This window comes from Euleptes europaea, chromosome 17 (assembly GCF_029931775.1).
Source record: "Euleptes europaea isolate rEulEur1 chromosome 17, rEulEur1.hap1, whole genome shotgun sequence".
NCBI classification, from domain to species: Eukaryota; Metazoa; Chordata; class Lepidosauria; order Squamata; family Sphaerodactylidae; genus Euleptes; species Euleptes europaea.
Window position 1 is genome coordinate 50677348 of NC_079328.1, and position 25648 is coordinate 50702995.

The window sequence follows — 25648 nt, forward strand, 5'->3', positions numbered from 1 at the left end:
ATCTGCATAGGAATTGTACCTGATTGGTCATGAAGAAGAATTGGAGAACCCTGCCAGTGCATACGACTTAGCCTTTTTAAAAAGACACACACACAAAACCCACCACAGAACCCAAGTGTGTACACACATAGGAAAAAGCAGCATCTCTTTGGTGTCCCATCTATATATTGGAGACTGGAAGTTCTGCGGGCAGGGAATAGGTCATTTATACATTTGTTCTGTATGGCACCTAGCACAGTGTTAACTGCTCTGGAGTTGCTGAAAATGACTTATAAAATGATTGTAAATTACTGATAATGACACAACTTGTTTGGTACTAAATAACATTGGTAAATTCTTGCAAACAGAAAACTAGCTTCATGGGTTCAGGGCCAACACACAGAACTCTAACCGGAAAGGTCACTACAACCCTGCAGTAAGCCTAAATGTTGGAAACTGGGTGTCAGCCTTGATTTATTTATTAAAGGTTAGAGAAGTGGTAACTGCATCATCTTCCGATGTTGCAAAATTTGCCACTTGAGCCACCAAAGGAAATGTAGCCTGCTGTAAGGTACATGACCCTCAGGAATGCCACAAACTCATTATCTTACAATGATGACCAACAGTAATAATAGCTTTTCAAAACAGAGATACAGCCAACACTCAAAAACCACACCCATGTCTTGTAGTCCTTGATGCCAGGCTATTCTTACAGGCCACAAAGTTTATAAGCAGAGGTCACTGTACACACCTCTAGGTCCTGCTGCTGCACTTCAGGAACAGAAAGATTAAGCTTGATTCTAAGGCTCAGAGATGCTGCTTCATCCTCATCTTTCCTACGTCCCAGAACACCCGCCAGTTTCTCAGATACAACAGCCACCTGAGCAGGCACACCTGCAACACAGAGGAGAAGTACAAATAAGGTGGCTTTGCTTGCAGGTAAGAGAAGACGCCAGTAGGGTACACCTGACAGCAGACCTCCCTTTAGCAATAAGAACTCACAAATTATTCTATCAGCACGTGCAGAAATAGCTACACAGGGCTTTCACCCAACCAGAACAAATAAGGAATTTTCATCAAGTATCATAGAATCACAAAGTTGCAAGGGGCCATACAGGCCATCTAGTCCAACCCCCTGCTTAATGCAGTATCAGCCTAGAGCAGTGGTCGGCAAATTGCGGCTCTCGATCCGCATGCGGCTCTTTGGCTGGTTGAGTGCAGCTCTCGAGGAGGAGGAGGAGGAGGCACGCTGCGGCTCCTCCCTGCAGGTGGAGGCGGCGAGCGGCCGGCGAGCGGGCTGGAGGCTGTTGCCTCGCCTCTGCTCCCACCTGGCTCGCGGCTCTCCGCCAGCGGGCGGAGGTGAGGGGTCACGGCCCGGGCAGGCCGGGCCGTCTGGCAAGAGGAAGGGCTGGGGAGGCGCGCCCCCTGGAGCCAGAGGGCGAGGAGCCGCGGGGAGTCAGCTGCGGCTGAGGTAGCTGAGGGGCAGGGCGGGGACGCGGGGAAGAGTGGGCCGGGGGCGCTGCCTTCTGCCCTGCGCTCCGCTTCGGAGTCTCCCTCGCCACGGCCGGGTTGGCACTTAACACACACACACACACACACACACACACAGAGACACATTTCCCCCCAACCAAATTCTCAAAACTCTGCAGGGGGGCTTAATTTTGAGTTTGGAGGACGCGCATGGGGGAAGATGTGCATCTACGGAGCGGCAAAGCCAAGGCAAAACCTCCCGTGCACTCGGTGAATAATTTTGGGGCTGAAACTTGTCAAAGTGTTGTGGGGTGTGGCAACGGAAATGATCCGTGAACACATAAAGGTGCCTTCTACTGAATCGGAAGCCAGTATTGTCTACTCAGACTGGCAGGATCTCGGGCTGGGGTCTTTCGCATCACCTACTTGCCTAATCCCTTTAACTGGGGATGCCGGGGATTGAACCTGGGACCTTCTGCATGCCAAGCAGATGCTCTACTGATGAACCACGGCCCCTCCCCTAAAAGGTCTGTGTTCTATGTTGAACATATAAACAGTGTACCTACCTATATAGTTTAAGTTTAAGAAATTTGGCTCTCAAAAGAAATCTCAATCATTGTACTGTTGATATTTGGCTCTGTTGACTAATGAGTTTGCCGACCACTGGCCTAGAGCATCCCTGACAAGTGCTTGTCCAGCCTCTGCTTAAAGACTGCCAGTGAGGGGGAGCTGATTCCACTGTGGAACAACTGTTACTGGAAAAAGTTTTTCCTTAACATCCAACCAGTACCTTTCTGCCCTCAATTTAAACCCATTATTGTGAGTCCTCTCCTCTGTTGCCAACAGGAATTCAACGGATGAGCAAGGATGCACTTGAAGCAATCCAAAGTGAATTGTGCATTTTGTGTGCCAAAGTGGACAATAAACTTTCTCAAGTCCCTTTCGGCCAAGTCAAACACTGCTTTGGCCAAAGACTGAACCAGCCCAGGCTATTCCCTTTTCTTGCCTGGCGCACCACCATGGACCACCCACCCAGCAGCTGGGCTCATCTCTGATGCCCTTTCAAGCCCCACAAGCCGGGGGGGGGGGGAAGCACCAGGCCTTGACCAGCCTCTGCCCATGTAAATCAGCACAGGGACTCTCCCTCTCTAAATTCGGGCTGCCTGAAGATAGCCCATGGCACTGTGTGCCCCTCGGCCACCAGCTGACCAGCTCTCAACCTTGCCCTGCCCCCCTCCCCTGACTGCAACAGGGAGAGGCTTCCCCTAGCTTTCTGGGGTCAGGAAAATTGTACTTGGGGCTAATTGGCAATTATTGATAAAAATCCAGGCCATTCATAAGGGAGTCGCAGCTCTAATTTTATCCCCGGCATTTACCATCTTGCATGCTTTGGTCCGTAACCAGCCGTTTCAGGTCTTCGAGTTCAGCCTTCAATAGTCCCAAGGGCTCCTTGAGGTCACCTGTCTTGGTTTCAGGACAGCCACCTGCAAAAGGGAAGAAGAGTGGAAAAGGCAAGAAAGAAAAGGGCTCTCTCCTCTTGTCAGTGACAGCCATATGAAGAGAAATTCCACCGACCTCCTGAAGAAGCTGGCAGAGATACAGCCCGGGACACCCACCCCCCATCCAAGCACAAACAGCAGAACTCTGGGCTGAAGGGGGAAAGCCCTTTCGAGTCATTCTGCATAGATGGTGGGGAGGGCCAGGGCCACATGCTCTCCAAGGAACATTAGGCCAGCTGAGCAGGATCCTGTTTGGCAAACCAGAGAGGGTCTAAAGAAGCATCTCTCCAAATGAGAATTTTCCATGAAAGCCCACCCCCTCCACACAGTCTTTTCTGATGACCTGAAGTCACCGTTTTTCAAACAAGAGAACTTCAAAGGAAGGTTGCAGTGCAAAATTCATCAGAACGCTTGACGCTACTGCGTTAGGCCTCAATATAAATGGTGGGTTCCTATCACACATTACAGGTATCTGGAGTTTAGACTCAGTCTAAAGCTTCTACCCCAAAATTCTTGTTGTTCTCTAAGGCGCTATTGGACTTGAATCCAGTTGTTCTACAGGTATTAAATTAGCTTAGTATGAGTAGCCAGATGGCGTTATCTCCTGTAACTGATGCTGTGAATGATGACTGTTCTTATCTATCTGGGAAAGGGCTGTAGCGCAGTGGAAGGGTCTCTGCTTTGCATGCAGAAGGTCCCAGGTTCAATCCTCGGCATCTCCAGTTAAAAGGACCAGGCAGTAGGTGATGTGAAAGACCTCTGCCTGAGACCCTGGAGAGACACTGCCAGTCTGAGTAGACAAGCCTGACCTTGATGGACCAATGGACTGATTCAGGATAAGGCAGCTTCAAGTAACACAGGCTGCATTTCATGGCCTTTTCACCCCTCTGTTTACAATTTCTGTAACTGCTACCTGAGGCCACTCTGAGAGAGTTGGCTCTAATCCAAAGCTTACAATACCACAAATCTGTCTGTCTCTAAGGGGCAAGAAAACACTAGTTTTTCCTGCAACAGGCTAAGGTTTCATCATTTGGAATTTGTCACCAAGTCTTGCCAACGTAATCGATCAACCCCAACAGTTACACTGAGCCTGTCCTTCGAGCAGGTCTCCAGGGGCCCAGGCAAAAAAATGACTTTCTCAACACCTGGTACCTGAGATTCTTTCAAATGGAGAGATTGGGAACAGCTAACAAAACCATCTGCGTCAGTCTGGACTAAAGACTGTGCTAGAATTTGTGCACTTGACCGAATCCCTCCCTAATGAACACCAGCGTTAAGTTGGCTCTTCTAAGCCTTTAGACCACTGGTTCCCAACCAGGGGTCCGTGGACCCCTAGGGGTCCACGAGAACTAAATTAAGGTCTGCGAAACAAAGTTATAAACCCATAATAAATTAATATTTTCAATTAAAAGTTCTCTATTATAAAATATATATATTCAAATATTATTCTAAGTTTAATGTTTAACTAACAGTTATGATTAAAGTTTATTTTCAAATTGTCGGAATTTTTATTTTGAACCTTGGGGTCCCTGCACCAAACAAAAAAGTCCTAGTGGTCCCTGGTCAAAAAAAGGTTGGGAACCACTGCTTTAGACCATCACTGACACGGTTTGTTCATCCCGCTTTGCTGTGGTGCTTCCCAAGGCTAGAATACAACAGCTCCTGCCGTGTGCCTATCAGGCAACACCATCCCATAGTTTCATTATTTATTTGCTTCCGTTTATAGTCTGCCTTTCTCACTGAGACTCTACACAGATGGCACCAAAGACAGAGCAGGCGGAACAGCCTAATACCAAACTGCTCCATGAAAAGTGAGCAGCGCAACCACTAGAGGCCCCTGCGGGACCATGAAAGCTGCCACTGCTACTGCCTGCCCTTGCTGATTTCGTCACTTGGAGCAGAAGGACCGGGAGATCTGTGAATGTGGCGGCAGCAGCCCAGCTCAGTTTTTGCAAGATTTGTGCCCCTGCAGCCCTACTGCTAGTCAACAGGCTGACGATGCCACTGTTTCCCCCCGACCTCCATGTGGCCAAGCATCAGAAGCAACCACCAAGGGCTAGTTGTACACTGCAAAAACTGCCAGCACCGCAACACACTCCACCTGTGCATTCTCCAGAGCACCACAAAATATGCTCAACAGAAACTGCTGATTTAGCTGCAAATTGATAGTGAGTTTTCCAAGATGCGTTATGATGAAAATAAATACCTAAATATTTAAAATATTTAACCTGTTCAAGTGAGTTGCCCCCAATTACCCATTTAAGTGGTTTCCAAGACTTTGAAAATACCAGGACCTTAGATTTTACATAATTCCACACCAGACCATTTGCAATACAGTACTCATGGCATCGATTTAGTAATCTCTTTCGACCAACCCTTGAACACGATGACAGAACTGCATCGTCAGCATAAAGTAACAAGGGAATACATAGGGAGCCAAGTTTGGGACAGTGGCCGTCAACCTCTCTTAAAGCAGTAGCCAGATCATTTAAGAAGAGATTGAAAAGAGTTGGGGGCAGATTGCAGCCCTGCTTAACAACAGAAATTGTTTGCCACACTTGGAAAAATGCCAGCCTCTTTTCACAACGATAATGCAAGCAGAATGCATCTCAAACTAGGCAAACACTTCTCTCACCCTGTAAGAACTTCTCTTTAACAGACTGACATTCTTCAATAAACCTGGAATACGTATTCAGAGGAATCTTTTCAGCTCTGTTTTAAGAAGACACAAACAAAAGACACAGCCATGTTTAAGTCAGGCTGTAATTAGAACTATGAGATGAAGATCAATTTCCATCTCACAAGAATATTTTTGCACTTGATGGATTAAAAGGAAACCCGGCAGCCAAGAACAGCCTGCAACCAGCCAGCTAAGAGAAGCAACCAGGACTTCCAGTCCAACCTCTTTACCTCTTTAAGGCATCTATTAAAGCCATGTGTGAATCCGGTGTTTGAGGGATCTGCAATTAAAAATAGTTTAAATTCAGAAATGTTCGCATTGTCTTCTAAATTGTGCCAGCGAGTCACTCAGTGTATATTTCACAGAGAATACATGTCTACATTTTTGAAAGAATGCATTCAAAAATAGCCAAAACATTTTAAAATGGGATTTGTCAAGAAAAAAAATGACACTAACCAAACGTGGCATGAGCAAAGCAGGAAGGAAGCGGGAGATGTAATAGGGCCGCCTGAAGACGCTGAAAGACAGATGGGGCAGGGGTTAATTACAGCTGAACTATAAAGCGCAGCTAAACCAGAACACTTCCTCCTGCACATAGGAAACTAACCGGGTGGAAGGCTAAAACTAGCAGGGGGGAAATCACCAGTCTTTCAAAAAGCACAGGACACCCAGATGTTTTGTCACTTCAAGAGGCCTGGGAAGACACCGTCTCCAGCAATTAAAAACAAAATCACGGGGGGGGGGGGGAAGAAACCAGCCCACCAGCAGCCTGCAGAGAACCTAATGATGACTTTTTCTCATAAATGATGCAGAGAAATGCCCTCCACATTCGAATCCACCCTAATATTTCAACAATTGGGATGACATTCTGTTCATGAGCTGGTACCCAGCTGTGAACTGGTAGCTGGCAGAAAGGAAGGGGAACAGAGCACTTTAGCACTTACAGATGCTAATAGCTCTGGCCAAACAGGACATTCGTTGACCATCTCACGCCTTGCTGCACCATTGCACCTCAAGGGACAGAGGGGGAAACAGCCAAATGGTTAGGACGTCTTCTCTCTTCCTCTGTGTGGCTGTAAAATCTGAACCACCCCGATGGTGGACAGGGAACACTCCCAGGGGGAGATTATAAATCCCCAGGACACGGAGAAGAGGCTCTCTTCTTACAGCTTCTGACAGGCAACCGGAGGACTGCTGTCTGAGGGGCATGCCCCCCTTTTTTTGGAGCAAGCCCCACTGAATTGACAAGGTGCCTGTTCAGCGGAAGCCATGTTCCCGTCGAAGGGATCTCTGCATGAGACAGCTGGAACAAAGCACCAAGGGGTTCCAGGATCCGGCTTTTGTTCCTGTTTCAGCTCCTCCTCCTTTCTACTTTGCCCAGTATGTTTTTGAAACACAACTTGGGGGGGGGGGTTGGTGACAGCTTCGATAATTATTCCATACCTGGCTTCCAACACAACTGCCGGAATCTTCCCCGTGTTTTCAAATATCTGAACAGCCTTTTCAACGTCTTGAAGTGCCTGACAATGTGGCTGACGCGCACAGGTGACAAAGAGAAGAAGGAAACGTTTCATCTCCCTGTGCACAGATAATTACACCTTCCTTGAATGTTCTTTTGTGCTTTGGACTGTCTCGCCCACCCAGGGGTGTCGTGAACAACTCAGCCACATAAAACCCTTGCAAGTCATGGGGGAAACAACAGCGTCAGCAGAGAGGAAGAGGACTAAAAAGCCCATTTTTTGGAGTAAAGATGCCTGTGTGCCCATTGCAAATGGGCTTTTAGTAGTGGTCACTCCTGAAACGGCAGTGCCACCCAAGTCAACTTTGTGGTGTACAACAGGACTCAATAAAAACAAAGGAATAAAAAAGGAATTTTACCTGGGATACCTTGAGAAAATGAAATTAGAGCTTCCTAAAAATGAAACTTGGACATGTTCCCACATGCCAGCGGTGGCACTTTTATTTCTCCCCTCACACTCAGACAACCAAAGTACACATTCCCACAGCTCTTCAGCAACTACTATTGCCCATAATCAAACATATATAGAGATAAAGGAATGCCACAATCTTAGTCTGTGTTGTTCAAACAAGACTGCCAAGTATATTTGTGTCCAGGACACTAAACTGGATACATGAATACTCCACAGCTCGTTTCTGAGCACAGGCTACAAGGGTATACATCTCCCTTTAAAGCAAGCCTGTGAGTTCTATGCTGAAGGAAAGAGCCGGGAAAGAAGGCTGCTGTCTGGGAAGCGTCACTGTTAAGGGAAGGAAGCCAGAGGGCAGAGGACCGAGGCCTGCAGTCCTTGAAAGAAGGGAAGCCTTCAGCCCAGAAGCAGGAAAGCCAAGAAAAACCCAGCCTCAGACTGAGCCCACCTCTACCAATATTTGGAGATTTCCCAGTAGAGGACAGCTTGAAGGAGTCTCGACAGGTTGGTTGGTGCAGGGGGCTGACAGCCCCTCTCTCCTCCACTTTACCTTCTATGAAGCCTCCTCATTTCCCCCCTCCTACATCTGTCCCTTTGAGCCCCTACTCAAGTTTACTCCAAATGTTTCTGCTTCTCATGTTACAGTTTGGGATACCACAGTTCCATTCCAGCCTGTGACGGCAAATGCCCAGGACGAGCCCCAGGGGGCCACGACCGCAGCTCATCTGCTCATCTTTAAGGTGCCGCCACCAGACTCTTCCTTGAATTCAAGATGCATCACAGCCACTGATGGCTGTCAGCGCCAAATGTGTCCTCGCAACCTGGGGTGTTTTTTTCTGCTTTATGGACAGCAGCGGGCAAACAGCTGTGACTGTTTCCAGGTTTTACTGTTTCATTGTATGCCTATGGATGGATTTGCGCGTAGGCCACCTGGGGCACTCTCTGAAGGAGGGCAGTGAAAAAAGGTGAGATGTAAATATTTCAAATAAATAAAGTACATACATGGGGGTATTGCAAATGCAACAGGTAGTAAAACTTATTAGAAATCAGTCTGGGTGGTTCTTAGATACCTGCACAGCCTCCTTTGTGGAAGATAAATCCTCATAGATGCCCATGTCTTCTATTGCAACCTGGAAAGAACAGCACAGCAGATGGGGAAAAGGGTGGGGTGTAAAGTGAGGCCAGGTCCAGTCCCAAATCCTGCCTATGCTTAGCCCTAGCAGAGATGAGCATGTGCAGAGTGTCCCTCCTGCCCAGCAAGAAAGTCACAACCTCCACCCACATCTGGGATGGGGAGGCAGCTTCCAGGCAGAACCAAGCCTTGGCAGCTCCCTCTTTAGAAAATGGGCTCCGGGAAAAGTGACGGAAAAGTACTTTTCACTGACCTTGAAATCTGCCAGCCGGGTTTTGGCCAGAGTGATATATTCCAGGAGAAAGGGGCGGTATTTAGCGGGCACAAAAGGAGGGTGCATGATGTGAACCTAGAGAGGTTGGGTACCCAAGGTTGGGTGGGATGAAAAAAATATAAATGATGGAAATATAAAATTTATTAGAAGCGCTATGTCACGATTAAAATTATTTTTAAAACGTTAAAACCGCACAATGGCATTACCTAAGGTTGATATCTGTCACCGCATGCCAAATGCGTTTCTGCCTATATGGCCTTCCTCAGTGGTCTATTTGAAGCCCATATAAAACATGCACACATATTACCAATATATTTGCATATACAGGCAATATAAAACAGACCAGGCATGTAATAGGTTGTATATATTACCAATTACACCAACATCTGGTAAGATTGTTTTAAGTTTTTATGCTGGGCTGTTTATGTCTCCCATATAAGCTGTGTGCAAGTATCAACCTAGTCAAACAATGTGAACCTAGAGAGTCCAGAGGAAGGTTAAACAAGCCACCAGTCACGACTCATGGCTTGACAGACAACCCGGGAACCCATGCCCGCAGAGCTCTCTGCAGGCTGAAGCCAAAATCAGAACCACAGCAGGAAAGCGACTCAACAACAAAGAGGCCACGGGCGCCCCAGTTTGAACCTGGAGAAGCTCCCCTTGCACCTTTTGGAGTGCAAGAAGCAGCAGAGGGACCACTGCAGTAGGACCAAGGGCTTAAGCCTCGTTTCTGAACCTTGCCGTGAAGTGTCTCCTCTCCAGACACGAAACACAGCAGGATTTACTGCACATACATCGCATGGTAGCGCTGCATTCTGTTCAGCGAGCGCAGGATAGCAATGGCAATTCCGGCCTGCGAGGCAGGAGCCGACCAGAAAGCTCTGAATGTTTTGCTTGGGAGAGGAACGTGATCCGACTTTACAGGCACTCAAGCGACTGTTCAACCTAAAAGGCTGTTGAATTGTTCTGCCTCCAGCAGCAGCTGCTCACCTTCAAATACTGTGGGGCTTCAAAGGGCACCAGCTCTGACAGGAACTTGAAGAGGAAGACCACAGCCTTCTTGCTGCTGCCATGGAAACCGTTGGCACTCCCAAAGGCAAGCTGAAAAGAGACAGTGATGCCTTTCAGCCAGAGTGCAGCGGAGCCATCTGACCTGGCCAGCATCCAGGGGAGAAACTTCCTGCTGGCAGAATGGCCAGGGACAAGATATACTCCCGTCTGCCCTGCAGGTACCTTCTACATCTTGCAGACAGCACTTTGGTTAATGCAGCCTTTTTGGTACAACATCGAGAGGCCTCAGAGTGTGACCCACCACAGCACTGAGATCCTTCTCAGCTGCTTGGTCTAGCTGGTGTCCCTTTATCGATTTAGGCACCGGAGTTCTTCTCATGACATCCCCCTTTCCCTTTGGATGAACAAGGACATGCCCCCAAATGGCAATGCAGCCTTCTTCTTTGTAGTCTACCCTTTGCTGGTCCCAATCCATCCCAGCCAAGGGCCAGCTTTCTGCCCCAGCTCCCCACTCCCACAGAGAGCCCATGCAGACTTATCCTCGTCACTTCCCTTACCTTAAACCATTCAGAATATGGCATGAACAGAGCAGGACCCTCGAGGGCTGCCTGGCGGGCAATTAAGAATGCTGTGATCAAGCTTTCCAGGTCATAGTTCTCAAAGCCTTTTCTCAAGAGATGGCCCATGAGGTCTACAAGGAGCACAGCAAAATCCCCGAGTCATTATATATTCGTGGGGAAATCACACGCCTAGGTAACCCTGGCAATCCTATGCTCAACTGCAGCCAAAGACCACTTTGAAAGAAGCTGTGATGACTAATAATATAGTCCTTTCCTGAAACTGCAGATTCAGAAAAAACTTTTGCCACCTAAGTTCAGACCCTCTCATTATTCAGTATAGTTGCCGTGAGTGGCTGTAGTGGTTCTTAAGCCCTACAGCAAAGCCCTGCAGCCCTGGGGAGTGAGGGTGTCAGTCCAGTGGTCAAGAAGGGCCATAGCTCAGTGGTAGAGCATCCGCTTGGCATGCAGAAGGTCCCAGGTTCAATCCCCGGCATCTCCAGTTAAAGGGACTAGGCAAGTAGGTGATGGGAAAGACTTCTGCCTGAGACCCTGGAGAACTGCTGCCAGTCTGAGTAGACAATACTGACTTTGATGGACCAAGGGTCTGATTCAGCATAAGGCAGCTTCCAAGACAAACAAAAAAACACACACACACACATGTAAGTGCTGCAGCTGTCCTCTAGTGGGTCAAGAAAACAGGATATTGGGAAGACTGGCCTTTCGTGCAAAATCCTGCCATGGAGTTCTGGCGTTAAGCTGCCACAAATCTCAGCACCTCAATCCCTGAACATACATGCCTGCCTTCTAAAGGCAAAAGAAGAAGAGATCCTCAGCAAAACAGCCAATATTCTAATGCCCCTGTATAGATCTATGGTGCGGCTTCATTTGGAATACTGTGTACACTTCTGGTCATCATGTCTCAAAAAGACATTGCAGAGCTGGAAAAAGTACAGAAGACGACAACCAAGTTGATTAGGGGGTTGCAGCACCTTCCCTATGAGGAATGGATGAAGAGTCTGGGACTTTTCAGTTTAGAAGAGAGATGTCTAAGAGGGAACATGACAGAGGTTTATTAAATTATGCGGGGGTGGAGAAAGTTGAAAAAGAGAATTTTTGCTCCTTTTCCCAAAATACCAGGGCTCAAGGACTTCCAATAAAGCTGATGGGCAGTAGATTCAGGATGGACAAAAGGAAATACTACTTGACACAAAAAGTGATTAAAATGTGGAATTTGTTGTCAGAGGATGCAGTGATGGCCACAGGCATGAACAGTTTTAAAAGGAGATTAGACAGATTCATGGAGGACGGGTCCACCAGTGGCTACTAGCCATGGTGACTATAGGGAACCTCCATGTTCAGAGGCAGTCAGTCAGTGCCAACAGGCAACACCAGGGGAAAGTCTCAACCTCTATGCCCTGTTGGACCTTCAGAGGAACTGGTTGGCCACTGTGTGAGACAGGATGCTGGACTAAACAGACCCTCACTGGTCTAGTCCAGCAGGGCTCTTCTTCTGTTCTAAGCCAGATTCCAATTGTCTAATCCAATACCAACAAGTCGTCTTGTTTGTGGGCTTCCTTGAGGCACCTGGTTTGCCACTGTGTGAACAGACTGCTGGACTTGATGGGCCTTGGTCTGACCCAGCAGGGCCTTTCTTATGTACTTATATCTGCAATTTAAAACAGCTGTAGCACAAATAACTCCAGTCAAACTTGTCAAAAACATCTAATTCAAACGGGACCATTTGGCAGAAAAAGGAGATTCTCTCCCTTGGGAGTACTTCTGCGGTATTATGTCAGGCAGCCTCTGGTGCTAACGTGATGCTGGACGTTTTTCTACATCTGTCAGGCCAACCTCTAAAGACATCAGCAGCCTTCATGCTCACTGAACAGCCACCGCCTTCCAACACCATACCTTTAACCAGCTGTTCTGCTTCAGAGTGGCAGACCAACAGCATGGAAATGCAGGAGAGCACATGATGCCAGTTCACTTCATTAGTCTCCAGCACCTGCTGCAGATGACCTATCAGCTTCTCTGCTCTGAGCACCACAAACAGCTAGAAAGAAGGAAGAACAGGGACCTTCTGCTAGAATTCAAGGACACCAGGAAAGCCTCCCGAGATTGGCCTTCCGGTGCCCTCCCAACCGGAGAAGACAAATCACAAATTCTGCATTCCCAAGAAACGTCAGTTTTCCTAACGAGTGCTTGGCTCCCAAGGGAGCCCCTGCAAACCAGACACCCACCCCCCTTGGTTTCATAAAAACATTCAGAGATGTCTGAGCACAGTCCAGCGGTTTCCCTGCCTTGCTTCCTTTTTAAAAAGCCATTATCTTTCTGGAGCTGGTGTCATATAACAAAACAGAAGCTCAGACTTGGCAAAGGCTCATGTTGCAGAGTCTGGGGCAGGGAAGCCAAAGGGCCTGGCTCCCGTAGTCAAGCAATTTGAATCAGACATGGAGCACATGTTTAAAAAGGAAAACAGAACACCAGGGTTATTCTAAAACTATGGATTCTTTTAGATATCATGAACACACACAATTCAGTATCTGAGGAAGGGAGTGTTGACTCTTGGGAGCTGATACCCCAAAAATCTTGTTGGTCTCTAAGGTGCTGCTGGACTTGAAATCTGGCTGTTCTGCAGACCAAGACAGCTGACCCCTAAAACAAGCCACAATTTATTCATGTGGTGAACAAGCTTCAAATTCTTGATGGTCCCCCCACAGAACTATCACTGAAGACTTCCTAGTTTAGAAGCCTTTGACCAAACTCTAATTTCTTGTGATTTGGGCACCTTTGCCAATGGGGCTGTTTCCTTCCCAACAGGTGAGATTGCTAGCTTAGGATATGGGAGCCCTCCTTTTAAATCCCCATACTGCCATAGAAGCTGGATGGGTGATCTGGGGCCAGTCACTCTATCTCAGCCTCACCTACTCCAAAGAGGATAAAATAAGGCAGGGAGAACACGTGTAGAGTGCCCTGAACTCTGGGGAAGGATAAGTGAAACTGTGACAGATAAGGTAAACCAGTTACAGGGAAGGAACCCACTCCCAGTCTTGAGGTTCTGCAGCTCTTTCACACCAACCAACGTTTGTTTGTGATATCTGAATGCAGCCAAGAAGTTTCTTGGCAGAGCCCACAAGGAAGACCTACTTTCCGATACAGTGTGGTTAGCAGTGAGCTGTTTCGTGCAAAGCTCCACTCTCGCTGTAGGCCGACGGCATCAGAAACTGCATTTAGAGAAGACAGAAACAGTCAGTGACAGCAGCGCTCCAGGAGAATGGAAGACCCAAGGCCTTCCTTGCGGTAGCCTCACCAAAGAGGTCTGGTGGTGATTCCTAGCACCCATGGGAACTTTCTGGTACGGGCCACTCCCTGAAAGGCAGTCATTCTGGGGAAACGCGTAATGTATAGCAACTGCAAGTCCATATATCTTTAGAGCCAGGCAGTGAGGGAGGCCTACCTCACAGGGGGTCTGTTGTGGGGAGGGGAAGGGAAGGTGATTGTAAGCCGGTTTGAGTCTCCCTTAAATGGTAGAAGAAGTCGGTGTATAAAAAACAACTCTTCTTCTGAGGGTTCATCCCTGCAGCCCTACCTTTTAGCTGAGGATTGTAAGTAAGAACGTGGGTGAAGGTGTGGCTGAAGAACTGCTGTAGAGACTCGGAAGGAACTGTGCCTCGGGACGCTGTCAAGCTGAACACGCCCAGCCTAGGGGTGAAGAAGGGCCACCTGTAATCGCTCAAGAAAGGTGACTCAGCACACACCAAGAACGGTGACTCACTCCGATTCCCTCACTAAATCAACATTCACCGAGAAGGCAATCACTATGTGTGTAAATATTTATCATTTAACGTTAATGATGTATGCAGGGTGGGAAAGAGTTACCCTTCCCCCCCCCAAACTGTACATTTTTACACAACAATGAAAAATTAGATGCCATTTGGAGGGGAAGTCAGGAAAAAGGTTCACTCATATTACTTCCGGAAACAGAACTGAAGCTGGAAACAACACTCAGGAGAAGAAGCTGGTGGAGACTGCCAATTGTAGCTTTAGGACTGCATTTGATTTAAGCAGACCTAAACTGTGATTTTAAATGTTGGTTTTATGTTTTTTAAAGTAACTTATTTTATTTATTGTATTAACATTGCAAGCCACCTAGGAAGAAAGGCAGCTAATTATTTTAAATAAATAAAAAAATTAAGATTGCAGCCCAGAAAGAACTGCCTGCACAGTGAGCTCAAGGACAAAATCTAGCAGTGTCCTGTTTATTTCTAAGACCCCTGCCTGGGATTGCCCACAGAGATGCTGAATGCAGGCCTCACAGTGCTGGGTCAGACCCCCAGGCCACCTATTCCCAGTTCCCCATTTCCATCACAAGTAGGGCAAAAAGAAACCAGGCCTTGCTTTCTATTCCTAGAGGCTGTTAATCAGAAGGAAGTTACTTCCCTATTCCAATTCTCAGGGAGGGATCACGCCGTGCTCTTAGAGCAGAACACTCTGCTTTGCAGATATCTTTGGGGAAGAAGGAAACTATAGTAGAAGGCAATATTTTATTCCTTTACCTGCTCACATCATAAAGAAGCCTCTCCACACACACACACACACACAGACCATTTCCCTGGTATCAGAACCATGAACTACAATAGGAAAAAAAACCTTTGCAAAATCTCTAAAAAGGGACAGTTCCTTACCAACACTTCACTGCCCTCAATGTAGAGGCATCTTCTTGCTTTTCCTTAGCTGCTGTATCAAGTACCCCTAAGAACAGAAAGAAAAAGAAAAAAAAGTAATCCTTGGTGGAGGAAATTTAGCAAGAATTGTGCTCACTGAACAGCTAAAAAAAGGGGGGCATGGAGCATCTTTCAAGGTGGCCCAGTTGGAAAAATGGGAACAAGAGCCAGCCCATTAGCGCTGCAGTGATGAGGATTAAGCGACTTCGGCACGCACTAAGCACTGCAGGGCTTTCATCTCTGAAAGATGGCCTTGATATTTGTACTGTAGGAATACCTAGGGGAGAATCCGTTGGGCGAGTCTCCTGTACAGCTCCAAATGAAGCAAAGGCGAACTGCTCATAAGTGACAAAACAGCTTTAATGTGGCACCAGGTGAGCAGAAGAACCAGCTTTGCCACAAGACTGACCGATGACATGCCAACAACAGTGCAAGAGCAGCACATCAGAGCTGCACAGATTGGACACCGGAGCTTCACTCCCGACACCAGAGGATAAAATCTGTTCCAAAAGTGCATCAGCCCCATCCATGGGTCACCCTCACCAGCAGCGCAGTTAAAGCTGCCCCTATTTCACACAATCTCCCCCTACAAGCCAATTAGGTGCCCTGCATGTTCAGCCACGCCTCAGGGATGCTGCCTGTGAATGTGCAGTTTCAAAGGCAGAGCCCCCACTTACATGACAGCATTCCCTCCAGTACAGCACAGCAGATCTGTTTAAAAACAAACACAAAACACATTTGTCGAAGGCTTTCACGGTCAGAGTTCATTGGTTCTTGTAGGTTATCCGGGCTGTGTAACCACGGTTACACAGCCCGGATAACCTACAAGAACCAAAAAAACACATTTGCTTTTTCTGCCCAGTCTATTCAAATGCCTACATTTTCTGCAACACCCAAGTGCCAATTCCTAAGCTAAAGATTAATTGCAGAGTATGTATGCAGCAATTAGGAAAACAAGCAAACACATGAAATACGAAAAGGAAAGAAAAAGGCATTTATGGTATCTTCTGCTCCAGACCCTCCCATCACGGATGGACAGACAGATGGACGAAAGAAGCCTTTTAAGAGAAATGAAGCATAAACCTTGGGGAGGTACACGTCGGGCACTCCCCACCCCTAAAGTCTTTCTAGATTGTATCAGCTTTCACAAAGCATTACACACTCCCAGGCGAAGACAGAGGTCTGCTAGTTTAACTGTCCTGTATACAGGCTGCAAGCTTAAACTTGAGGGACTCCACCTGCTTCCTTCATATTTGCAAAACTACAAAAACAGTTTTATTACAAAACAATGCTGAGCTGTTGAATAAATGTTCTTACTTGGGAGGAGATTGGCTGTGATTCCAACTTCTTTCCCATGTCTGATGTTTTCTGGAATCCGTTATAAAGAAACACAATCGCAAAGTCTACACATTAAGAACAAAATCACTGTTAACATTCCCTGGTGTCTGTCAGGACAGAAAATACTAAGGAAGAAAGAGTCAGTGACGAGTCACCAGGGTCCTGCTGCACGCTGTGCAGGAGAGGAACCATGCGAGGAGGAGGAAGCAGGTGAGCCAGGAACTAGTGGTACCAAAAACCCCTTCCAATACTGAACAGGGGCCTCCCTTTAGCTTCGTGACAAAATAAAGCAGACCTGATATCGCTATAAGAAACTGAATTTTCTCCTCCCCCCACCTTTTACTCCCTAGTCATTAAAAGGTAATGATGTCACCATTTTCAGCCTGTGCATTCACATCCCCAAAGTCTGCTTTGCCACTAGTGTTTTAACACACACTAATCCTCTAGATCAGTGGCCTTTAATGCCTGGGTTGGGACCTATAGGTGGATTGCAGAGCACCCCCTCCCCCAGCTGAGTCACCATTTTTGCTACTTTGGGGAAGGGCCTGCTGCTAAGGTGCATGCGCACAGATCAAGGGTGCCAGGCCCCCTGCCTCCCTCTGCACACATGCTGAGAAGGGCAGCAGGACGGTGGAGTCAGGACGCTCGGGGGGGGGGGGGAGGAGATTCCTCCAAGGCTCAGACCCTTGGTTGATGGTCTGCCTCCTGATGCTTGGCAGGCATCTCCCATCCTCAGCTCTCTCAGTGTGCTGCGCACAGTCCTGGCCTTGGCCCTCTGGCTCCCTTTCTTCCTGTCATGTGACTATGACATCATATACTGCAGCCTGTGGCTTACAGGTAGGCCCCAGTTTTGGAAAACCTGTGCTCTAGGGTGTCTCTGATGAATAAGCAGGTAATGCCCGCAGAGGGCTCTGAGGCCTGGTTTTAGAGGGCTAGCAGCGAGATCCCATGCCAGTGCCGACTCTGCTCATGAAGACATTAACAGAGGCACAAACTGAAAGACAGGAAAACAAGGAGTGGTCAAGGACGGCCAAGTGCTGAGGCCAGAGAAGACACCTTAAGGAGAAAAGAGTCAAGGACACCTCACTTGCTGGGTATGGCAGCTATCCAAATAGTCTAGACCAGGGGCTGACCTGATCAGCAAGCAGCTGAATGCATATCCCAGCCAAAACCAGCCTGAGAGTGAACCAAGGCCTAAAATATCTTCCAAAAGAGCAGAGATGGAAGGACAACCTTCAGCCCTTGCCAGGCCTCTTAGGCTGCCCAGCGCATTAGACACCCAGGGAGCAGAAACCACCACCAGGAGCTGCAGTGTCTGTTGCTTTGCATGCTAGACCTTACCTGTCAGAATGCCTTGCAGGGCCTCTGTGTCCAGGGAAGAATCTTCCACCTGGTGGCACAGAAGACGGAGGCTGCTGCACAGCCAACCCACCAGGGCAGACGAGTCTGGATGACTAGGGAGTCACAAGAAAAGCAAGGGAAGTTCCTCTGCTCTTCCCAAAGACAACCTGGCCCATATTCAGCCATGAGACAAATCCCAGAAAAGGACACCTGGTCCTACAGCACATCCTCATACTGCTACTTAAACAGCCCCGCTTTGGAGGCAAAGAGGGACACGTTCCCTGCGTACCTCGACCCTCAAGTGTCCTCTTTGTTGAGGGAGGCCATCCCATCTCTGGTGCTTCCTTTAAGCACTCTCATCTTCCAGCATTAGCTTAGCAAAGGTATTGTGGGGAGGTGGGCAGGTTCTGGCTGTGACCATGGCCCCCCCGGACGGCAGTTGGAGGGACAGCCTCTGGGACGAGAGATCCCTTTGCAAAGCCGTCACCTGATTCACGGATGATCGGTGGCAGCTCTGCAAAGGCCGGAGGGTGGGGGTGGGGCAGCTGTGCTGCCTTGTGTAGCAGCCCCCTCCTCCCACAAGACTGCCTCCTCCTCCTCCCTTGAGCAGAGAAGCTGCAGCAGGGCATGCATGAGTTGCAACCCTGGCTTAAAAAGGGATGGGAAAGAGGGACAGTGTGGAGTCGCTAACTTCCTGTTCCCGGCTTCGCAAGAGAAGAGCTGGGGAAAGGAAGAAGAGAGGGATGAACTGGAACCACCCTCTCCCTCTAAGGCCACACTGGGGCTGAGGGGTCCAGGCATGGGGGTGCAGGACACGGCCTGTGACAGGCCCACTGGCTCACGGAGCAGCCCTTTTGTAGGAGGTTGGAAGAGCAAAAGAACCCAACGACTGCAGCACCTGAATGGCACCGGCCCCGACTCTTCACATGAATACAGGAAGCTGCTTTATACAGTCCCTCAAACCCAGCAATGTCCTCTCTGATGGGCCTCAGGTGCCAAGGACTGGAGCAGGGCCTTGCTGCATGCAAAACAAGTGCTGAGTTGAATGGACTGTGACCCCTTGTAGAGAGCTGAATGGGCAGCTGTGGAGGCTGGAGACTTAATCCCACATGTTAAGCTGCTCAGCCACATACCACACGGTCCTGGCTGCATTTAACCGTTACCTTACAACACGTGAGATCTGGTTCTAAGCTGGTAAAGCAGCTCCTAGTTATTCCCTGACATAAATCGCTGTAAATTTTGCTTGCTGCCCTGCACACAGCCCAAGCATCTTCACCTTGCAAGTGGAAAGCCGGAACTCCCACAGACAAGAGACCCAAGTGCTGCCACCTGGCAAGCCAACTCAAAACACCTGTACAGCTCCCAGTCCCCACTTACTTCTCCAGTAGCTCCTCCAGGCTAAGGATGCCTTCTCTGTGCAGGTGCCAAGCAAGCTCCAGGTTGAGGGGGTTCTGGGGGGAAACGGTGCTCCAGTGAAACCATGCAAGAGGGGACCAAAATTTACACACCAGTCCCCAAACTGACACAACAGCCAAATCACCTGGCCATCTGCCTGGGAATCAAAGGCTGCTGGGAACCCCGACCTCCCCCACAAGTCTCCTGCGGCTTTACATCTAGCAAGTGTCAGGTTTACTCTGCTGGGAACCCCGAGCTCCCCCACAAGCCTCCTGGCTTTACATCTAGCAAGTGTCAGGTTTACTCTGAGCGAACAAGTTAACAGCCACGCCACAAGACCAGCAGCGCAATTAGGCAGGCTGCTCTATCACAAGAGCCTGCTGCAGAGGTAACACCCGTCTTAGGGGCCAAGTGCTTTTACGCTGAGTAGCGGGAGTTTAGCTGATACACACTTAGGAGCTGGCTAGTGACTGCATTTAAAGAAAGGCAGTTTCAGTCATGGGCTGACGAATGAGAGGATTCTCCACTTCTCCTGAACAGTTCCAAGTGGTTTTTCAACAGCCACACAACTGCTATCAAGACCAGCTAAACTGCATGCGCAAGCACTTCAAGACCCCCCACACACACACCCCATACAGAATTCTTACTTGCATTCTCCACAGCTCTTGAGCAAACAGCAAATGGCAGAAAGCATTGCGTGATAATAAATCTTTCAAGGTCTGAAGGAAGCAGGATAGCTTTTGCTGTAAGTGGGTCAAAACAACAGCAACGTAATACAAGTCAACACTTCCATCTGTTATCTGACTATTAAACTTCTATTTAATGCATTTAATGCATTGATACATGCAAATATATTCACACTCTGCATAGATTCACACACTGCCAAACCTTCAATAAAAGTACGTTGTAGAGAGTCCTGAAGGAAAGAGATAACCTCTCAAGATTAAACAAACAAAAGCTACCACATTGCTAGAAAGTGTTACTCCTCTTCAGTGTTACTCCTCTGAAGATGCCTGCCACAGCTGCTGGCGAAACGTCAGGAAAGAAAAAACCAAGACCACGGTCACACAGTCCGGATAACCTACAAGAACCAATGAACTCTGACCGTGAAAGCCTTCGACAATATTTTGAAGGCCTGTTTGTTCATCAGATTTGGATTATGGAAGACTCCACATTAAAGGAATTCTAACAACAACAACAAAAAAGGTCAAGGATACTGTGGAAGGTTTTCCAGTATATGAGTTAAAATGAATATAACAGCAAAACCTTGAAAGGCAAATTATTTAGTAGGTTTAGATTTAGCCTGAAAGGAAAGCCAGTCACTGAAGCTGCACTCCATGAAATAAACACCACTGAAAGCAGCTAAATTCAAGTCTAGAACAGACTTAGAGGCCAACAAGATTTTTGGGGTATGAGGTTTCGAGAGTTACCCTTTGCTCTGCATTCAGCAGCACGGCCTTCCCAGACTCTGCTGAGATCTTCTCAATGTTGGCAGCTGCCGTTCTGGCCGACAAGATTCCCAGTGGCACACCAAGCACAGAGGCCTCTTCCTGCAGGGCAGAGACTAAAACATAAGAGACAAAAAGAAGATAGGAAATTAAATTTCTAGCAGTATTTATCTGACTTATTTATTAAAACACTTATATCCTGCCTTTCCTCGTAGTTCAAGGCGGGTTAAAATAATAGTTTCATACATTTTAAGTTATAACCAAAATAAAACAGCAAACCCCAATTCTCTCCCCCGCTCAGCACACAGAATCAAACAAACCCCAGAAGCAGGGAAAAACTGATAAACGTTATTTTCATTTTTCTGCCCCTGAATATTCCATGTATTCCTCAGTGTTAGCAATATCAATTGTTTTGTGTCCCATGTCCTGCCTGCCCCTCCATGCCACCTGCAATTTGTACTGTATACCCCAATGGTATTGGGGTCATTTTTATCCCCTCTTGCATTGAGCGGAAATGTAAAATGAGTCTAAAGAGTAAAACTGACAAAATTATATTTTCATAATTTTCTTCGCTGCTGTACTATTCCCGTAGTGCCAAACACAAACACTCAGTGAATTACATTTTTTTCTTTTCAGCTGATGTCATGTTCAATTACACACCCTCTTCTGTGTTTTTTGTTTGTTTTTAATTTATTTTCATGACTTATTTTGGGCCTATTAGATCATCTCACCAGATTAGTTAGGTACATTATTTGTCTGTTCAAGTATTTAACCATTATTTCACCCTAGCTCCTGATGACAGTGCCTGACATTTCTTCAGGAGGGGGTCATAGCTCTGTGGTGGTGTATACACTTTTAGCATGCACCATCCTAAATTTAATCCCTGTCATCTCCAAGAGCAGGCAAGATGGAACAGTGGCCTGGCTCACTGTCAGCTGGATTCATGTGCTCAGAAAATTATAAAAAGCGAAAGAATGCAGCTCAGAGATGGAGCGCACATTTTGTTTGCATAAGATCCCAAGTGTCATCCTCAGCATCTCCAGATGAAGGAACTGAGGCTACAGGCCTGGAAAGGAGCCCAGAACTTGCTGCCACTGCCGCTACCCTTCGTATCTGGTGTGCCGCACAAAAGGGACTGTTGACCCAAACGTCCTTACTTCACTAGACAAACTAATGGAATGTTTAGCTATGCTAGCAAGACCAGTTGTTTTCCACACACCCAGAAATGATTCTGGAGCTGAATCTTCACAGCCAATAGTGCATGAACTACAGGAATATAATGGCTTGTTACATTCTGAAGTTCCCACCTGTTGAAAAGAGAAGAAAAGAATCATCTTGTGTTTACTACATGTTTATCACATGATCTGGCTTTCCACATGTAGCATTTTGACAATCTCAAAATATTTGGGCAAACCAACACCACGGGTATTTTAGAATCCAAAAAGAAATAAAAAGCATCTTTTCAGAAGAAACAACCTCCCAGAGAAAGAAAAAACATACCATAGACTGTCAGGAAGAACTCAGCCCAAACCACTGGATTCCGTGGGACTTACTTATAAGTAGACACGCAGATGCTCAGTTTTATTCAAACTGTCTCTTTGGCCTCACAAGCCAGAATGATTTACATTTTATAACACTGTAAGGGAAAGTTGACAGGCAGCACAAAAGTAACTAACTATTCACAAGAGATTAATATAAGTTTTGCTGTCTCCTCAACAGGATTCAACTCCATGCATGGATTTTTACTAATCTGATTGTAACGCCAGTCCATCAGGACCGGTCATTGCAATTAAAAATAAAGCAAAACAAAACAGACATGTAAATTCAACATTCGGCTCTGCCATCCATCCCTCTTACCTCCAGCAAGAGGTCACTCAGATTCTGATGACAATTCAAAAGACGCAGAGCCGCCTCCTGTACCTCTTGTGCATTTCTGGGCTCATGGGTCCCTTTCTTGGCTCTTCCTGCTAAAGAGAGAGAAAATAATGGCCTGAGAAATCAAGCCACAAATCGGTTCTTGTAGGTTATCCAGGCTGTGTGACCGTGGTCTTGTTATTTTCTGTCTCTCACTGTCCTTCAGTGTTACTCCTCTGAAGATGCCTGCCACACCTGCTGGCGAAATGTCAGGAAAGAAAATACCAAGACCACAGTCACACAGCCCGGATAACCTACAAGAACCGATGAACTCTGACCGTGAAAGCCTTCGACAATATTTTCAAGCCACAATTTTTTTTTTCTTTTTTCCTTTTTAAAAATATTTTATTTATTTTAAAAAGGGGGGATACAGAAGGGGGAAAGGATAGGGGACCGTCTGCAAATAAAGTACATTTTTAGAAAATAATAATAGTGTTTTAACATAAAAAGGAATTACATCACAATTACAACTGTTTCTCTAATTAATTAAATAAAATAACTTGTTCCGATAGAAGCCACAAATGTTTTAAGCTGCTGTTTGTAACTGGACTAACATGAGCTGGCCACCTCTTAAGTGCCTTCTAAAAGAGGACGTTCCATTCCTTGGTGTCACTTCCAATCCTTTAGTAGCCAAGCCCTGGGAACAAAGGAGGCAGTTATTCTTAGCTGCCACCACTGGACTGTTTGGAGAACCTGTGCTGGAGTTTTTCCCAGCCTATTACAACCTCTACATCAGAGGTCCCCAACGTGATGCTCACTGCCGGCTCTCTCAAAGCCCACCAAGTGTTTTTAGAAAGTGGGTGGGGCTGTCGAGCAGCAGGACCGCTGATTGGCCGCTGAAGATCCAACTGGCTGTGTAGATCAGAATAACATTGCTTCACCAGCACCTGCAACCAGGGTGTTTGTTGTATTCTCTCTCTCTATTTCCAAGTGTATTTTGTAAATTACCCCCCTTCTCCCTTGCACTTGAGCATCCTGACTGCGTGGCTCCGCCTCCTGCAATGTGCCCACCACCCCAAGCCAGAATTCCAAGGTACCCACAGGCTCAAAAAGGTCAGGGACCCCTGCTTCCTAAACCAAGAGCCGCTGGGTGCACCTTGGTGCTTTCGAGACACGCACCAAATCAACTCTCAACTCACATCATGCTGCCGTAGTACTCAATTGATCTATTAGACACTAAAAGCGTGCTGGATACTGGCAAGTACCCCTCACAACAGTGGCATAGTTGGCTTGGCCAGTGTCTACAGCAAACATACCCCTCAGAGCCATCCCAGTATTTACTGGGATGCCAAGCACAGGGCATGGGGAAGTACAAGGAGACAGGACTCTGCCCTGTGAAGCTTACAGTCTAAAGAGGGACCCACTGAACTGCCAGCATGTGCCACAAAGACAAGAAACTAGAACTATAGCAGTGGGGGTGCGAAGGCCAGGACTGCAAGACAGACGGGAACAGAAAACATGCCAGGAGTCCCCAAAGAAGGAGGAATCCTCTCAGCCGCTGACCAACCTCACTGTCCTGCTGGTGTGCATGCAGGCAGGCGACGGGCACAGTATTCCAAGTGAGGCCTGACCAATGCAGAATACAGTGGTAGTATTACTTCCCTTGATCTAGACACAATACTCCTATTGATGCAGCCCAGAATTGCATTGGCCTTCTTAGCCGCCATATCACACTGTTGACTCATGTTCAGTTTGTGGTCCACTAAGACTCCCAGATCTCTTTCACATGTACTATTGTCAAGCCGACTACCTCCCATCCTGTACCTGTGCCTTATGTTCTGTCTGCCTAGGTGAAGTACCTTACACTTCTCCCTATTGAAATCCATTTTATTACTTATGGCCCAGCTCTCTAGTCTATCGAGGTCATTCTGAACTCTGACCCTATCCTCCGGGGTATTAACTACCCCTCCTAACTTGGTGTCACCTGCAAATTTGATTAGCATGCTCTTCATTCCCTCATCCAAGTCATTTATAAAAATATTAAATAGTACCGGTCCCAGGACAGACCCCTGTGGCACTCCACTGGTCACTCCTCTCCAGGATGAAGTTGTGCCATCAATGAGCACCCTTTGGGTTCGGTTGGTCAACCAATTCCCAATCCACCCAACAGTAGCAGTGTTGTAGTACTGTAGTACATCACCCACTTGCCTAGTAGCAGACTAGGCAAGCAGGTGATGTGAAAGACCTCTGCCCTGGAGAGCAGCTGCCAGACCGAGTAGACAACACTGAGTTTGATGGACCAAGGGTCTGATTCAGTACGAGGCAGCTTCAGGGGTTCAATGTGTTGAGCGCTGCTCCAGGAGGCCTCCATCGAGGCTCTCTTCCCTCCCAGAAGCAGAGGACCAGCCCACCTTGCCGGGCTGTTGTAAGGACCGCAACAAGGTCATGCCCCTGAAGGGCTTCGATTACAAGCTGGGGGGGGGGAGACCCCTGGAAGGGGGCGCGGGGCTCGCGCTGCACCCAGGAGGGGCCGCCGAGGAAGCAGGCCCGCCATGGCCGCTTGGCACGACCCCCCCCCCACACACACACACACACCTCTCGGGCCCGGGTACCGTCGCCTCTGACGCGCGCCGCACACAAGCAGCACGAGAGGGCCTCTGAGCATGCACCAAGGGCCCGACCCCAGGAGCACCACCCACCTACCCAGGAGCGCGGAGAGAGCCGGGCCGGCTCCGGCGCCGCTGCCCTCCATCGGCCTCCCCTCAGGCTGCCCCGCGCGCGCAACCGACCGGCGCGCGCTGCGCTGTCATTGGTCGCCGCCGAGAAGCCCCTCTTGGCCAATGGGAAAGCGGGGCGGAGGCACGCTCTCCCGCGTCGCCTGGCGGCCATTTCGGGAGTGGCGGCACGGGCAGGGCAGGGCAGGGCGGCGGCGCCATCTTGGTTGCGGCCCCGGAAGGCGACCCGAGCGCGCTGCGGAGGGGGCGGACATTTGCTAGCTGGACACGCATCTGGGCA

At 48.0% G+C, this 25648-nt stretch overlaps 1 protein-coding gene across 1 annotated transcript in view; it reads right to left on the reverse strand.

The window, feature by feature from the left end:
- Window positions 1–25385, reverse strand: part of FANCA (FA complementation group A) — a 39095-nt gene extending 13710 nt beyond the window's left edge. Inside the window, exons 1-23 of the mRNA XM_056862406.1 lie at window positions 25337–25385; window positions 22637–22746; window positions 22071–22086; window positions 20762–20895; window positions 19979–20074; window positions 19314–19387; window positions 17937–18049; window positions 16575–16660; window positions 15935–15968; window positions 15219–15285; window positions 14123–14235; window positions 13681–13757; window positions 12445–12586; window positions 10531–10664; window positions 9953–10063; window positions 8942–9037; window positions 8627–8686; window positions 7072–7160; window positions 6085–6145; window positions 5859–5908; window positions 5584–5660; window positions 2826–2933; window positions 731–873 (exon numbers count right to left, since the gene is read on the reverse strand). Coding sequence (XP_056718384.1) covers window positions 731–873; window positions 2826–2933; window positions 5584–5660; window positions 5859–5908; window positions 6085–6145; window positions 7072–7160; window positions 8627–8686; window positions 8942–9037; window positions 9953–10063; window positions 10531–10664; window positions 12445–12586; window positions 13681–13757; window positions 14123–14235; window positions 15219–15285; window positions 15935–15968; window positions 16575–16660; window positions 17937–18049; window positions 19314–19387; window positions 19979–20074; window positions 20762–20895; window positions 22071–22086; window positions 22637–22746; window positions 25337–25385 — 2040 coding nt within the window. The remainder of the gene's footprint in view (window positions 1–730; window positions 874–2825; window positions 2934–5583; window positions 5661–5858; window positions 5909–6084; window positions 6146–7071; window positions 7161–8626; window positions 8687–8941; window positions 9038–9952; window positions 10064–10530; window positions 10665–12444; window positions 12587–13680; window positions 13758–14122; window positions 14236–15218; window positions 15286–15934; window positions 15969–16574; window positions 16661–17936; window positions 18050–19313; window positions 19388–19978; window positions 20075–20761; window positions 20896–22070; window positions 22087–22636; window positions 22747–25336) is intronic.
- Between the last annotated feature and the right edge of the window lie 263 nt (window positions 25386–25648).